We start from the raw sequence: 15,813 nt of genomic DNA on the forward strand, positions 1-15,813 counted from the left end.
GTCAGTCTGAAGCCATTCCCTCTTGTCCTGTCACTCCACACCCTTGTAACTAGCCTCTCTCCAAATTTCTGGTAAGCTCCCTTCAGGTACTGCCATAATTAGATCACCCAAAAGATTCTCTTTTCCAGGCTGAAGAAATCAAATTCTCTTGGGTTTCCTCACAGGAGAGGAGCTCCATCCCTCTGATCATCTTGGTGGCCTCCTCTGGGTCACAGTAAACCACAGCAGAAGTTTGAACTCAAGCACAGCCTCAAATTCAGAATATAGATCTACATTTAATGAAAGAGATGTTCTTTCTACATCCCCTGTGTGTGTGAAACACCCAGACTGTGCTAAAGTCAAGTGAATTGCACGAGCAGAAATGAGAGAACCTTTAAATCAGACCTTTTACAGCAACATTCCCTTCACATGAAGTTAATGGGTGTAAGTAAAAACCAGCTCCAATACAGACTTACAGAACAGATTCTGCAATGGGTGAGGTTTTTTTGTTGGTTTTTTTTTCTGGCATTTATACTGCTTTCCTTTTTCTAGTAAAAAGTAGTAACAAGACAATTGTAAGGTGGATTTGGTTACTCTGGGGATATGAACAGTATATACAATTATTAAGAAGACAAATGAAATCTAAAATTTTTTCTCTGAAAGTCAGCAAATTGAACTGTAATTCCAACACTCTGATACAAGGGAAAAAGAGGAACAAAGTATTTTCAACCATTTTGGATGATGGGTGGGTGGAACTGAGGTAGGAAAAACACCTGGGACAACGTTTAGTCATTAGTCACTTAGGAACCATGACTGCAGCATTCCAAAGGGATTACAGCAGCTGCTGGTGCTTTGCTGTGGTGAAGGTGAGACTGGCAGGTGCCAGTTTGGGATGTAGGCCAGGCTGAGAGAGGCTCTGGTGGCTCGGTGAGCACCACTGTGGGCGTGCCTTGCAGAGGTAAAGGAGGTGGTTGCAGCCAAGACAGAAAAAGTGTTCTGAGATTTAATTACGTGTGTGAGCAGCAAGGAAGAAGAAAGGAAATAGTCAAATGCCAGTGGGAGCAATGTGTAACATCTGAGGCAATCACTGTAAGTACTGAACGCCTGAACTTAAGAACTGGTCGATGCGGTTTGTCACTAGGGCTGTGTGTGAAGACCAGGTAACATCAGAGGCTTGTGGCTCTTATGGTTTCCAAGGAATATGAATTAAGGAAAAGAGAAAAAGACCAACTGAAGTAGCTCTGGACAGCAATCAAACCCATTTGAGGTGATTCCCGGAACAAGCCTTGACAGCCTGAACATCCTGGAAACTTCCAAGGGAAGGAAGAACCACTGAATTATAATGTAAGTGGAGATGTACTGTGCCAGATGTACTGCTGCCTAGTGGGAAAAGCTTTGTGTTTTTCTTTGGGATGGGGCTGGCATGGCTCTCATATTAGGAAGTACTCTTAGCCTTTGTAAGAGGAAAACAAAGTTTCTCAAAAAGGTACAAAGAAGCCTGTCTTGTAAAATCAACCTTAGAAACAGCTGCTGGAGCTTAACTTTTGCTATTTCAGTTGGTTTTTCTTTAACTTAAAATTCAGACTAATTTATTTTTAAGTCTACTGAGTGCTAAAACCTGATCAGTGGGGCTGCAGAATCTTAAACAGATAATCCTCTTCAAAACTACATAATTTTATTACTTGTACTCTTTTACAAAGTGATGGTACAAAACCAAAAATAAATATATTTATAAACCCAAGAACAAATATAGTCATGGTTGTTAAAATGGACAGTCTTAAGGTTTGTGCTGACAAAAAGTAATCAAGGTTATTAGTTTGTGACTTCTTTTTGAAATAAAACTTTTAGAGAAATATTAATATATGGAGCTAACTTAACAGGTAAACAGATACTTGTTTCTAGTGGGAGCTTATAATTTTGTTTGTCAGAGGGTATTGGAGATAATATTAGACCAAAAAAAAACCTGTCTGATAGCAACCCACAGCTATTGGACAAACCCAGAAGTGATCTTAACCAACATGGAAGTTAAGTCATCAGGAAATGCTCCTTTTTCCCTTCAGACAGCTTTTACGTCCCACCACACTCCCCATTTCCTCATCCTTAAAGATAACTTATTCATGGCACACCTATTATCTTTGTAGGAAGTTCTTCTTGTCTTGGGATTCAAGAGCATGCATTTCCTCTGAGTAAATAATTTTGGTATCTCCTCCCATAATTACACCCACGTTGAGTAGGAACACTGGCATTAGACAGATACATATTATAGGAACCAGTTAATTCATTTAACAACTTTACAGGTATTAATAACAACTGCTAAGTACCTCTCCCTTCTCTCAAATTTCAGCTGACAGCACAAAAAGATTGCTGGGTTTTTTTCTTTTTATGATTGATGTGACTTGGACATCCTTGAAGAACAAAGCAGAAGTTGTATGCGATTCTCATAAGCTGAGGGAATGGCAGGTGAGTTCTGCAAGTCATTTGTTTCCCTTCAGCAGGTATTCACTCAGGGCTGTTTCCTCAGGATTCATGCCTTGTAGGTATCTGCTCAGATTTCTTATCTGAAGGTAAATTTATATTGCAATTTGTTCTTGCATTTAATTTTCAAATTTTTGTTGTTATTATTATTAAGGCTTGTTTGAGAATAATTTTTGAGCTAAACAGAGGATATTGGGACAGGGAGGATAAAACAAATTTTCATTACTTCAACAGGCACCATTTTTTAAATGCTTTGTCAGAGATGTGTTATGCTTGGTATTAACAAAATTTGTGTAATCCATCCTAATGGAGCTCTAAGCATGGAACCTATAGATGGAAATTCAAAGATACATTAAAACCCTACCAAAGGAAAACAGTAATGAGAATTTCTCTGCTTTTTCAAGTTTAAAATGAAGATGATTATTGAGACAGGCAATTGCAAAGCAGGGTTCTCTCTCATTTAATGCTGGAAAAAACATTTACGAATCTCCTCTGCAGGGAGAGCAGCAGCTAACTGCAGTTTGCTGTGGCCCATATATTCATGCTAGAAATTCTCCTTTTCCTCTCATCAGTAGTTTCTCACATTACCTCTTTTTGGTCTTAAACTACCAGAAAAAGAAATTCTTCCTTTAATTTAATTATAACACTTTTTAAATAAAAATTAATTCTACTTTTACCTTTTCTTCAAGGATTAGATGTAAATTGTGGTTTAATATGCAGCTATATTGTTTCAGATCTGACTTAGTATTTTACTGATAATCTACATGGTATAGACCTAGAAGCTTGTTTGAAGATCACTTAAATAATATTATATAGGCATTAATCCATCTTTTCCATCCTATTCTTTTTGTTGTTATTATTGTTTTCTTTTGATTTCCCTTTAAAATGGTGGTGGTCATGTGCCCCCATCCTGTCCCCACTCCCCCCACCCCCAACCTCATTGCATTTATGACACTGACCTTAGTAAAAATGACTTAGAAGAGCCTTCACCAAGGTACTTGCCCTGAGCATTTGTCAAAACTTGAAACACAATGTTCCAGGTGTATTTTGTGGAGTATCCCAGGGCAGATATAAACACAGAAGGTGCTTCTCAGCATTCCCAAAGGCAGCATAACTGCTCAAGTTTGAGCATGGCAGCAAAACACGGAAGGGAAAATAATCTTGCAGGGAATACCATGTACATATTTGCTTGGCAAAAAGGCAGTTTTGCATTTGAGGTGTCAGGAACCACTTTATGGGGTTTAAACCACAGAACATAATAACAGCATATGTGCAGGAGGACACAATATCAGAGAACTCCAAGAACACTGCAAGAATTCTTCCATGACATGAAGTTACTGCCTACTGGAACAGGAACTCCAGTGGTCCAGTTGTCAGTTTGAACAGAGTTAGATTCAGACAGATGGATTGATTTGTCAAAAGCTTCAGCATGTCCTCAAATACCTCTTGTTCATTCCTATAAGACAGATGATCTCTCTGTGCATTTTTCCTTGCATCTAGGCCAAATGGCATCAGGATCTAAGCAGGAAAAGCAAGATGTCCTAATTGCTGTTCCTGTGATCCTAAAAATATGTATGTTGAAAATGTAGAGGAGCTACAGGCCACTTTCTTTGGTGCTGATTATGAAATGACACCAATTTGCCCCTGTAAATTTATTTTTAAGTCCAGTGGTAAAAGAGCATCCAACCCTGTGTAGGAAGTACATAAGTACTCTGTATGAGGGCTCTTTAACAAAACCAAAGACTTCCATTATTGACCAATAGACTTAATTTAGTGGGTCATCTGCCTTTTAGTTGTACTTCCTCCCACAAAAGGTAATTGCTCTTAGTAACCTCCTCATGCCACTAAAAACAGCAAATGACCTCATGCCATTTGCTTCTCCATGACTTTTCTTGTGTTTTACAGATCTGACCCCGACACACATCAGCTGGCAGCCGTCAGTGAACGCAGCCAACCACCACACTGACAGATATGCCAACACCGAGCTGACCGTCAGGCGAGGACAAGCCTTCATTATCACCCTGTACTTCAACAGACTGAGGCAGAATGGGGAGAGCCTAGGATTTGTCACTGAAATAGGTAACATTCCCATAGCTTAATCCATGACCTCAGAGAACTGTAATCTTTATTCCTTGTAGTTCTCTCCTTATTCTACTTAAAGACACGATTTTTCTGCCTGTATCTTTAGTGCTTCCCACACCCCAAAATGCTCAATTTCAAGTGTGAGGTCAATGTTGAAACCCTGGGATGGAAACCAGTGACTCCTTCTTTCTGGCAGGACCATCCCCCTCGGAATCCCATCGCACAAGGGCAGTATTTAACCTCTCTGAGGCAGGGGGCAGTGGCTGGAGTGCTGCCCAAGGAGCCAGCGACTCTGCAGCCATGAACTTCACGATAACCAGCCCGGCCAACGCCGTCATCGGGCGATACAACCTCACCCTCCTTGTCACCACGGGGAACAAGATCTTCTCCAGATACCTGGGCCAGTTTGTGTTACTCTTCAACCCTTGGTGCCCAGGTAGGTGCCAATGCCTTTGCTCTTGAGCACAGCTGGGCTTGTTGTTTTCCCACCTGCACACAGCTGCTCCCTCAAGCTGTCTCCCTTTGGGTCACCAGAGGCTGCAATCTCAGCTCTATGCTCAGAGATCTGGTTTCACTACATTAAAAAGCTGCTGCCACCACCCCACCCCCTTTGTACCCTAACAAAATGTGCTATATGGGGTTATACCACAGACTCTTCAGAACCAAGCAGGTCACTGTTTCTGTAGACAAGGGCTTCTCTGGGCAAAATCTTCCAGTGCATCGCTGCCCTCTGGTAAAGAATTTCCTAACAGTTAATCTGAATCTGTCCCTTTTTAGGTTACAACAGCTCCCCCTTCCCCAGTCACTCTCAGCCCCTGTAAAGCATTGCTCTCCCTCCTTTTCATAAGCCTCTTTATGCACTGGAAGGCCACAATGAGATCTCGCTGGAGCCTTCCCTTCCCCAGGCTGAACATCCCCATCTCTCCCAGACTGGCTCCAGAGCAGAGGGCTCCAGGCTTCGGAGCAGCTCTGTGGTCTCCTCTGGAGGCTCTAACAGGTCCCCATCTTGTGCTGAGAACCCCAGAAGTGGGTGCAGTGCTCCAGGAGGTGCCTCACAAAGGCAGAGTCAAGGGGGAGAATCCCCTCCCTCAGCCTGCTGCCCACCCTTCTGTTGGTGCAGCCCAGGATGTGGCTACAAGCACACACTGCTGGCTCCTGCCCAGTTCCCGTGTTCTTCATTTTGGGTTGAAAATGAACAACTCTTGTTGCTCCAGCTTTTAATTTCTGCATTTCTTCTGCTACATGCTGAGGCTGCAAATTTCTAACCTCATATTTTCCAACTATGCAATAGTCTAGAAACCTAGATTAGCTTGAAAACATGACACTCTAGTGTTAAGAGGACTCTTAGCCATCCCAGAGAGTAAACAGCTTATAAAAGAAAAGTAGCCACAATCATCCACTATTTTTTTCAGTGACCATATGTTAGTCAAGACCCACTAAGAAATGCGTCAATAACCAAGATGAAAAAAGCTGCTAATTAGCTCAGCAAGTCCTGTAAGACAGAAATAATTATACAAATATGTTCAGGAAACTCAGACCATCTCTATACAGCCCTGAGGGAAAAAAGCTCCCCAGAAACCCCTGAAAAATAATTTGTGTGTAACTTGTAATTGATGGAAACCACACTGCAGGGACAGCAATATTTGACAGCTCCTGAACTGGAACACCAGCGTGGCAATGCTACTCAAGAGACCAAACTCTTCTCAGATGACTGCAGAAAAATTAAGTTGTGCCCATTACAATTTTAAACTAATGATTTTGCAGAAGAGTCCTCCAGATTTACCAGATGATACAATGGCTACTGACAGATAAAAGGGAGTATCCTTAATCCTGAATGAAGGATGCTGCTGAAAAGGTTCTGCAGAATGCAGTAGCTCCCTGATCCTGACAAACAGGAGCAGATTTGGTTTGAGGGTATGTTATCACTATTGTAATTGGCATAGCAGAAAGGGAAATGGGAAATTTATTTTCTTGCTAAAGAATAAATGGAAAATCTGGTCTGTAGATATGGTTCCAGGTGGGAGATTAGTCCTTAAGATGAGGAATACAGAAATTAATTTATGAACTGTTAATATCAATAAAGAAATACTTGTAACAAAACAGTCAGGACTAGAGATGAAAGAAAAAATACTGGATTGGAGAAAAGCTACTGGAGAGTAGATCCTTAAATGTCATCTGAAAAAACACTCAGATCACTGACTTTGGCATGCTGACATTAAACAGCATTGTCCATGCCCAAATGGGCTGGGACAACACATAGAAATAAGTTGGCTGACCTTAGAGAGTGGAGAAGGTGAGAATAAATAAGGTATAACAATAGGAAATAAAAGACCACACCTCTAGGGAGAAATAACAATGATTTCAGTGACAGACTTATCACCTGGAAATCATGAAGAATGTGAAAGCCCTTGTTAATCAAAGAACAAGAACCAAAGTGAAATGGCCCTGAAAAAGGAAAATGCAATCTTAAGCTGTATAAGAAAAAACAGTTAGTCAGATTTGAATGTTAATGCCATTGGATGAGATGATGAGAATTAAACCATGTTCTGTGAAGGGTTACTGGGATAAATGTAGATGTGAAAAATCTTCTGGACCAAAAAAAAAATAAAATCTAGTTTAGGAAGCTATGAAGGTTTATTGAGACCACATAAACCCTAGGGAAAAAAAAAAAAAGATGTTCTTCAAGTGATTGTACAAGGACATTTAGATTGCTCAGAATAATAAACTCACAGGGCTAGAAGGATCTTAGAAAGTCATCTACACCACACCAGGGCTCTAAGGCAGGTTCAGTACAGCACTTAGGTCATTCCTGAGAGGTCTTGAATTCCTTCTTAATGACCAGCCATTAGGGAAGCTCCAGAGCCTCCCCTGGAAATTCCTTCCAATAAAACACAAGCCTTTTTATAAGATCTTTATCCTATTAACTAAGCAAATGTTTCTTGCTTTGACTTCAGTATATAATTTCTCATCTTACGTATGACAGACACCAAGAATAGATTTTATTTCCCTCCAGCCCCATCCTCTTCACAAGAATTTCTGGAATTGATTACAATGCTTGCCCCATTCCTTGCCCCCATTTTCTTCCTACCTTAAATAATTCTGAGTTAATTCATACTTCAGATTTTCAGGAATGCTGAGCATTCTTAGTGCTCCTCCCCCTTTTTCTGACTGTTTCACATCTTGAAGTGCAGCACCTGAAGCTGCACACAGGTCTCCATGTCCATGCTACCCCAAAACCTCAGGAATCAACGGTGATGATATTATTTTTAAAAAGTGTGGACAACAACCACAAAAATAGATTTATATCACATGATACAATTTTTAAAATAAACTGCAATCTTTTCATTTGCAGGAAGGGAAGGATGGGAAGTTCCCATAGGAAGGTAAAGAAGTTGAATCAATAAAATAGAAAAGCTGATCTTTTTGTATGCATTTCCTGAAATCCTGAACCTTTCAGAAAATATCTTTAAACATTATGGAATTAAAAGCAGAGCTAAGCAGATATTGCTACCTAAAGAGTGACCCAAACAACCTGAACCTCTGTGGGAATCAATGCTTTCATAGCAGCTAAATATTGTGCCATTAACTTGGAAAAACAATGAGGAACAATGAACTCCAAGTCAATGGCTGAGCAGGTTACCCTAATAACATTCCTGGTAGGACTTTGGATCAGGAAAGCAAAGGTCTTCATTTATGAAACTTAAAACAAGACAAACACATCTAGAGAGAAAAATGTCATCTGTGTGGTTCTTTTCAAATATCTGTTCCACTTCTATCTACTCTGAGAAGACAGAAAAATGTGGTGAGCTATCCTGGACTTTTGTCTGTCTTCCTCACAAAAACACCATGTGCAGACAGGGGACATTTAAATAATACACAAGGCTACCCTAAAAATAGAGGAAAAAAATTAAGTAACATTATATGGATCCTCCTTTCACCCTCCCCCACTTTCCCTGGCCATGTATAAAAACAGACATTATCACTGAACTGCACCAGTTCATGGAGCTGAAACAATTCTATTTTGCAAATAGAAGTTTTCTGCTTGCTAAATCAGGACAAAAATGTTTCTGATAGGTTGCTGGTATTCTCAGCTCTAAGCCTGCCCAACTTGGTTTTCAGGTGATGATGTCTACATGTCCAATGAAAATGAGAGACAAGAATATGTTCTAAATGAAAATGGAATAATCTTTGTGGGCAATGCAAGGTACATTGAAGCAAGAGGGTGGTATTATGGACAGGTAAGTCACAAGGACTTTGTTTGGACTCTCATTCTGTCTCCAACAGCATTTATCTTATCATTATTTGCCGTTTATATAATACCTGCACGAACCTGGGGAGCCTCACTTGTGGTTTGCTCACATGTGCCCCACTGTCCCTATCACCTTTGGGCTGGGATACCTCAGAAAGGAGGAAGTGCAGTAAAATCTCCTTTAATTCTCTTTGTGAAACCATCCACTTTCTTAAAAATGTATCTTACCTGATCACAGTTCCAAGACCTTCTAAACATCTGTCTCACCATGCTTGATCTGAGCCTGTACTACCGTCAGGACCCAGCCATGGATGTGTCACGGAGGGGAGATCCTAAATATGTGGGCCGAGTAATCAGTTCTATGGTAAGAAATGGATACCTTGACCCCAATCCCACGTGAGTAAGCAGCAAACCCCACTGAGACTCAGCCTCCTGCACCCTAAGCAACAGCATGAGCTGCATGCAGTGCGTTACAGACAATTAATGACGTGCATTCTGTCCCCTGGCCTCTTCTCAGATCAATGGAAATGACAATGACAACGGAGTTCTCCTGGGGAAGTGGCAGGGAAGTTTCCACTCGCATGAGAACCCGTCCCGCTGGGATGGCAGCGTGGTGATCCTCAAGAAGTGGCGCCAGGACAACTACAGGCCTGTTCAGTACGGCCAGTGCTGGGTTTTTGCAGGTGTGATGTGCACAGGTAAGCTGTCAGGATAGAGGACAGGTGTAAAATGGAAACTGATAGAACCTCTGGTTTTATCAAACTACAAAGCGATAATTTCTACCAAAGGAACAGTGCTGTGATGACTGCTAATGCTGAAGAATCACAAAATATTTAGATGCTTTGTTTCCCAGATATTTGTAATCAGTGAACTAAAGCTTTGTGGTCTGTTGCATTTCTTCAAAATGCTATTTTTTTATTTTTTTATTATTTTTTGTAAAATATATTTCAGTTTTGAGGTGCTTGGGGATTCCAACTCGTTTGGTTTCAAATTTTAACTCTGCCCATGACGTGGATAGAAACCTGAGTATCGATAAGTACTATGACAGCTCTGGAAGGAGTCTTAATATCAGCAAGGATTCCACATGGTAAATATAATTTCTTCCATCTCACCCACAACAATAGAGAGAATCTAGGAGACTGAAAAACATGAGCACTAGTAGTACAAAAGCAACTGAGTGGGCAAAATGTGATACAACCACCTAAATTAATACTGCAGACATCTATTTGGAAAACAAACAAACAGCATAGTTCATGATTTTCTCCCTCCCTGCCCTGAGGTCTATACCTCAAAAGCAGGCAGTAAATGCATCCTTTGAAAGAGGTACTGTAACTTGACAGTTTGTGTCTCAGTTTAGAATTTAGGAATTTTTGTTTTAAAATTCACTACTCCTCTCCAGCTGGAAGTTTGCTTGACTCTACCTTATCGTGCTCTTTAGACATTGTTCTTTGTCTCCAGGGATTATCATGTCTGGAATGAAAGCTGGTTCATTCGCCCAGACCTGGGAAGATCATACAATGGGTGGCAGGTTTTAGATGCAACTCCACAGGAGCAAAGCAGAGGTAAGAGCCTAAGTTCTCAGCCTGACTTAAGAGTCCTTCTCCAAACTGAGCACAACTAATGAAGTTTAACTATTTTTGTTTGTTTGTTTGTTTGTTTTTCCACATATTAGGAATTTTTCAGTGTGGCCCTGCATCTGTCTTAGCCATCAAAGAAGGTGAAGTAGACCTGGATTACGACACCTTGTTTGTGTACTCAGAGGTGAACGCCGACTGCAACAGATGGATTGTATACAATGATGGAACTAAGAAAAGGGTTTATTGTGACACTGAGATCATTGGCAGGTCCATCAGCACCAAAGCTGTGGGCAGCAACGGCCGTGTGGATGTCACTGCTAACTACAAATATCCAGAAGGTAGAGGATTTAGCCCAAGTGATCTCCTGTTATTGCCTACTGAGTCCTTGGTGCTGGGAAGCTACAATGGGGAACCTGCTTACTCTGAACATCTCTACCCTGCCTTCAGAAAATATTTCTCCAGTGTGCTCAGATTACTTTCTTAATACAATTAAGAAGGTGTTATATTTCTGGGTTTGTGCATTCAGTAGCTTCCTTATTAAGGGACAATACAAAATATACTTCAGTCCCTTCTACAGAAGTGTAAAATTTAATGCATACACAAACAGGGCTGTAAGACACATTTTACTACCCAAGGCAGACAAACCATCAGGGTTTCACTCCTCAGTGCTTTAGTGTAACCTTATTTAATACAGAGGCTGGCTGTCATCAGACCAGCAGCCAGCTGTATCACTTAGCACACTACTGCATGTTCTGACCAGAGAGAAAGAAATCTCACTTCTAAACAGATACAAATGCATCATATTTCATTTTAGTGATTTATTCACCTTGTAACGGTATATCCCCTGTGAAAAACCTGAATGGAGGCTTAATGAAGATACAGGGAGCTTTTAGGTATGGCATATTTCTGAGTGATGCTGATGCCCTGTATTGGTCTATATTGAAAACCTGTATACAGAGGAAGTGCATTTGCAACAAAAGTAGAATTTTACTTGGTTCTCTGCTTCCGCCAGGCTCTTCTGAGGAAAGACGAGTCTATAGAAAGGCCTTGGCCAAGATATTGGGAACGAGCGTCACAGAAGGACGCACAGACTCTGCTGGGGGAAGATCTTCAGAGACAATGAGAAACCCTGGGATTGCTGGGAAATTCAAGCTGGCTGAACCTCCAGTTTTTGGCAAAGACATTAACCTAATCCTGGTCCTCAGCAACCTCTCCTCTGACCGCAAGAGCGTGAGGGTGGACATGAGTGCCTCCACCATCCTGTACACAAGGAGAGCAGTGGCAGAGATCCTGAAGGCAGCCACTTCTGTGGAGCTTGGTCCTAAACAAGGTAACTTTTAATGTCCCTAAGGAGCCAATATAGCTCTGTTCCTAGCCACAGGAAGGCAACTGTAAGGAGGAAGCATCAGTATCATGCCCATACCAGCTTTGTGGTGCATCTACTCATCCCACCTCTTCGTAGCATTCTTTATGAGTACATTTTACTTTTTTTTCCCTTTGAAAACTTTCAGTTGTTCAAGTACTAAATGAATGTCTCATGAAATGTTACATAGAGGTTATACACTTTGGTTATAGCTCCAGAGCAGCAGTATGTGTGTGTTTCATGGTTTCTATATGTATATATATATATGTGCATGTGTGTGCGTGTGGTGATTATTACATAGGAACACACCTTACCCTTAACAGGAAATAAAAGTCTGATGTGTGCCTTCTGCCACTCAACGGGCAACACATGAAAAGAAATCAACTAGGAAAAAGTTTAAATGCTACAGTGAAATTCTGTCTCTCTTTTGAAGAGTCAAGACCATTGAAATTATTATAGAGAACTTTTTCATCCCCAGGGGCTACAAAGATAAACATTTTTCCCATACACAGCAGAAAAGTTGTAGGACTACAATGAGCAGCTGACCAGGTCACTTGAAAAGGATCTCTGTGAAACTTGACCCAAACTTTCTTCTCGACTGAGGTAAAATAAAGAGGATATAAGAAGGGAATAGATTAAAATGGTTATATCTCTAATCATAAGAAATACAAAGGGTCAGGAATCCAGTAAAATGTAGATGAGCAGACTCACTCATTTTCAGGCCAAAATCCCCTATTCAAAACTGTAAGGGTCAAATGAGTTGAAGTAGGCAGGGGAAATACACAGTCAGTCTCACAAGAAGGAAATATAAACCAACTTCACTGCCATCTTTATTCTCTTCAGTAATTAATAAAACCCCTCACTATAACTCTTTTTTCTTTAGCTTGCTTTGAAAATGTAATGGTTCCAAAATATTTGTCTGAATTCTAGGGAAGCATATCCGGGTAAAGATCCCTTATACTCATTATGGAAAATATCTGACTACTGACAAAAGGATCCAAGTTACTGCTTTGTGTGAAGTCATGCGCACACACGGGCTGAAGCTGCTGGTGGAGAAGACAATCATTTTAGAGGACACAAACATCATCATTAAGGTGAACAATTTTCTCCCTGATGTTCTGAACATATGCTAAAAGGTCTTTCTGGAGCTCAGATCTTAAGATAAGAACCTGGGGATAAATGTATTCCTTTTAGGCTGCCATTCCAGATGTTGTTCCAAAATTCTGCCTGCTTGAATTGAGAATGCAAGGATGTGAGAGGCTGGGTTTGAACCTTGGCCTGAATCTGACCTGGTTTTCAGAACAGCTCTGTTACCTTCTTTTTTTCCCAGTCACAAGCCACTGCCTTATGTTCCACAGGACTTGTTTTCATTCCATGTATTGGCAAGTGCTTGTGTTGTCCTTAAAGAACTTTGCCAAAATGCAGAATTAAACCCTTAATTCTAACCAGTGCTAGAGCCAGTACATACCGTTTTACACATTAATCCTAATCAGTGATGTGCCAAAAAAGGGGAAAAAGCCACTCAGCAACCAAAATATCAGACAGATTTCATGGGACATGTGTGTGTGTAGCCAGGGCTCTATTTCACTGAAATGATGCACAAAATACAGCAGACAGCTGGACAGCCCTATTGAGCCAAGCCAGCTTCAAACATTAGGAGAGCTAATGCTTGCCAGCTAAATGCCACTTGCAGCTCCACTGAATTCTGACTCCAGACAGTGATCAGAACGTGTTTTGTCCTGCAGCTGCCCCGGAGAGTCGTGGTGAACAGAGCTGTGTCTCTGGAGATCTCCTACGCCAACCCCCTCCCGGAGCCCGTGAGCCGCTGCGTGCTGCTGGTGACTCTGATGAACCAACAGGTCAAGATAAAGTAAGTGCAAGCTGCAGCCATCACTCACTGCTTCCTGTGACCAACAGCATGTCTAATTCCTCAAAAGAAAGAAGGAAAAAAAAAAAACCCCACACTTGACCTGGATTTTTTATGTTTTCTATTTCTGAAAACAAAAATGCCACCAAATGTGATTGGGAGAATATAGATATATAGAATATAGATATATGAGAACAGAGATGTGATTCCTTAATCATTTGGTGCTTTTTCTACATAGAACTTCTTTAACAACTCAAACCTGATAGCATTCTTCTTTCCTGGGAAAGCAAATGTTCATGTCAAATTCTTTTGTTTCTCTGCAATTTATTCTATGGTTTGGCTTTCTGTTTTTATTTTCATATACAATACCCTGATACTACAAAGATAATTAGGCTAAAGCAAATAAGTCAGACACTCCCCTTGGTTCAGCCCAAACAAAAAGTTGCTCTGTTCTCCTTTAAAGCAGGAAAAAACTTGCCTTTTCAAAACATAAAAGCAAATTGTTCTTTTTTTTCCCTTTTCTTCTGGGCTCTCCTGCTTTATGGATCAGCTCAGCACTGAGTAATAGTTTGTATTTCCTAAAGCTTCTTATACTGTAAAACAGCCTAACTTGCTTTGGCTGTGGAACTGTTTGGACTTAATAATCCATAAAAAAAAACCCCAACATTATTCCAGTAAAAGACAAAGCCAATTTAGGCCAAAAGGAGATATAAACCAAAGCACAATGGCCATTAGAAAAGTTATTATTGCCAAAATGGATATGAACCAGGCAGGCATTGGAGAGTACTGACCTTTGCCATCAGAGTTTTTCTGTTCTGAGTTTGTGCTGACTATCCAAATTTGCAGCCAGCCCTAAGACGGAGCTGTGACATTGCACCTCTCTTCTCCATAATTCCACTGGAGAGTAAAGGAGGATGGTGCTGTCCTTTCTCATCTTAGTCTACACAAAGCCTCAAAACTCAAGGCTGGGTCTTAAGTAACTACAGTTCTGTTTCTTGGGAATCTCATAAAAGACAATGCAAGCCTGAACTAAATTCTTTTTTTTCTTTTCCTATTTTTTTTTTTCAGTTTGGCACCACTGGCACCGAGGGAGAGATCAAGAATTTATTTTGAGTTCACACCTCGGAGGGTTGGGCCCTTACAGCTGCAAGTAGACTTCTCTTGTGACAAATTTTCACACGTTAAGGGATTTGTAACAATTGCAGTAGCACCTGCATAATGTGATGGAATCAACCTTCCATTTCAGCATAAACACAGCAAGACACTCTCCTCTGTATAGGGACAGTGATGACAGAAAAGAACTTTGCACAAAAATTGGTGACCTCTTACATTGCAATAGAATCAAGTCTGCTTCATGGTGCTTAATTATTCAGTCTCTAATTGTACTTCTCTTCCCTCCCACCCCCCGACAAAACAAAAAAATGGAGTCCCTTCGTTGTAGAAATAGTTTCAGGATTTTCAAATCCCATTCTATTAAGATCCCAGTTTTGACTTTTCCCTCAGATAATTAATACAATCTCCTTTTGACCACATTCTAATTGTCAGCAATAAATAAAAATCATTCTCAACTGTATTGTTTTAAAATGATTTATACATTCCATGGGGGTATTACAAGAAATCACAAGACTGAGGAAAAGGTTATTTTTTTTTTCATTTCATAAGCCACTAACCTAGAAGAGCAGAACATTTCCTCCATTGTTCACTTAAGTTCTGTATTTGTGATGCCTATAGTTCCACAAATAGAGAGGGAAAAAGCCTGGGAAGGCTGGGAAAAGTGATGCTTGGGGTCCATGGCAGTGTTGGTGTAGCCTGTGGGCACAGGCCTGTCACAGGGTGGAGAACACATACACATATTCAAAACATTAGCTTAATTCTGATGCAGCCTGACAGAATAAATAAAGCACAGAGAGGATTTTGCAATAACGTGGCAGCCCAGCAACACAGAGAAATAACTCTTCTTGCCCACCAATGTAAGGTCACTGAGGACAAGGAATACATTTACTTTTTGAAGATCTTCAGACCTTCCCCGTGTGGCTCAGTCAGAGGCAGCCCCACACCTGTCAGTGTCTGCAGACACAAATCTCTTTTGTGGGTTCCCAATCCCAGCATTTCCAGGTACCAGGTCCCCTCTGAAACCCATCTTTGAGTGGCTGTGAGGATTCCCTGTCCCTGGAGCTGCCAGCTCACCCTCAGAGCAGGATGTGGGTCAATCGTGGTGTGC

The 15,813-nt window shown here is 40.9% G+C and overlaps 1 protein-coding gene across 4 annotated transcripts; it reads left to right on the forward strand.

Moving 5' to 3' along the window:
* Nucleotides 1–787: 787 nt before the first annotated feature.
* Nucleotides 788–15,161, forward strand: LOC102101103 (protein-glutamine gamma-glutamyltransferase 6-like). 4 transcript variants are annotated; one of them, XM_088064580.1, is made up of 15 exons: nucleotides 788–845; nucleotides 1,121–1,323; nucleotides 2,324–2,439; nucleotides 4,360–4,533; nucleotides 4,733–4,972; nucleotides 8,656–8,774; nucleotides 9,024–9,149; nucleotides 9,303–9,483; nucleotides 9,737–9,872; nucleotides 10,244–10,347; nucleotides 10,458–10,700; nucleotides 11,375–11,692; nucleotides 12,656–12,819; nucleotides 13,471–13,595; nucleotides 14,661–15,161. In XM_088064580.1, exons 3-15 carry the CDS (start codon nucleotides 2,433–2,435, stop codon nucleotides 14,809–14,811), a joined length of 2,088 nt encoding a protein of 695 aa, XP_087920706.1. In that variant the 5' UTR covers nucleotides 788–845; nucleotides 1,121–1,323; nucleotides 2,324–2,432; the 3' UTR covers nucleotides 14,812–15,161. The 4 variants fall into 4 exon arrangements, with proteins under 4 accessions (XP_087920706.1, XP_087920704.1, XP_087920707.1 ...); XM_088064578.1 differs by lacking the exon at nucleotides 788–845 and adding an exon at nucleotides 847–937; XM_088064581.1 differs by lacking the exon at nucleotides 788–845 and adding an exon at nucleotides 852–906.
* The last annotated feature ends 652 nt before the right edge of the window (nucleotides 15,162–15,813 follow it).

The sequence above is a fragment of the Pseudopodoces humilis genome, chromosome 19 (genome assembly GCF_049639895.1).
Source record: "Pseudopodoces humilis isolate 2021_Gansu_Grassland_sample_001 chromosome 19, ASM4963989v1, whole genome shotgun sequence".
Classification (NCBI taxonomy): Eukaryota; Metazoa; Chordata; class Aves; order Passeriformes; family Paridae; genus Pseudopodoces; species Pseudopodoces humilis.

Excerpts from the sequence above, each read along its gene's own strand:
- LOC102101103 (XM_088064580.1), top strand. Across the intron at positions 11,693-12,655 it reads GGAGCTTGGTCCTAAACAAG|GGAAGCATATCCGGGTAAAG; the intron begins GTAACTTTTAAT and ends TCTGAATTCTAG. Across the intron at positions 13,596-14,660 it reads AACCAACAGGTCAAGATAAA|TTTGGCACCACTGGCACCGA; the intron begins GTAAGTGCAAGC and ends TTTTTTTTTCAG.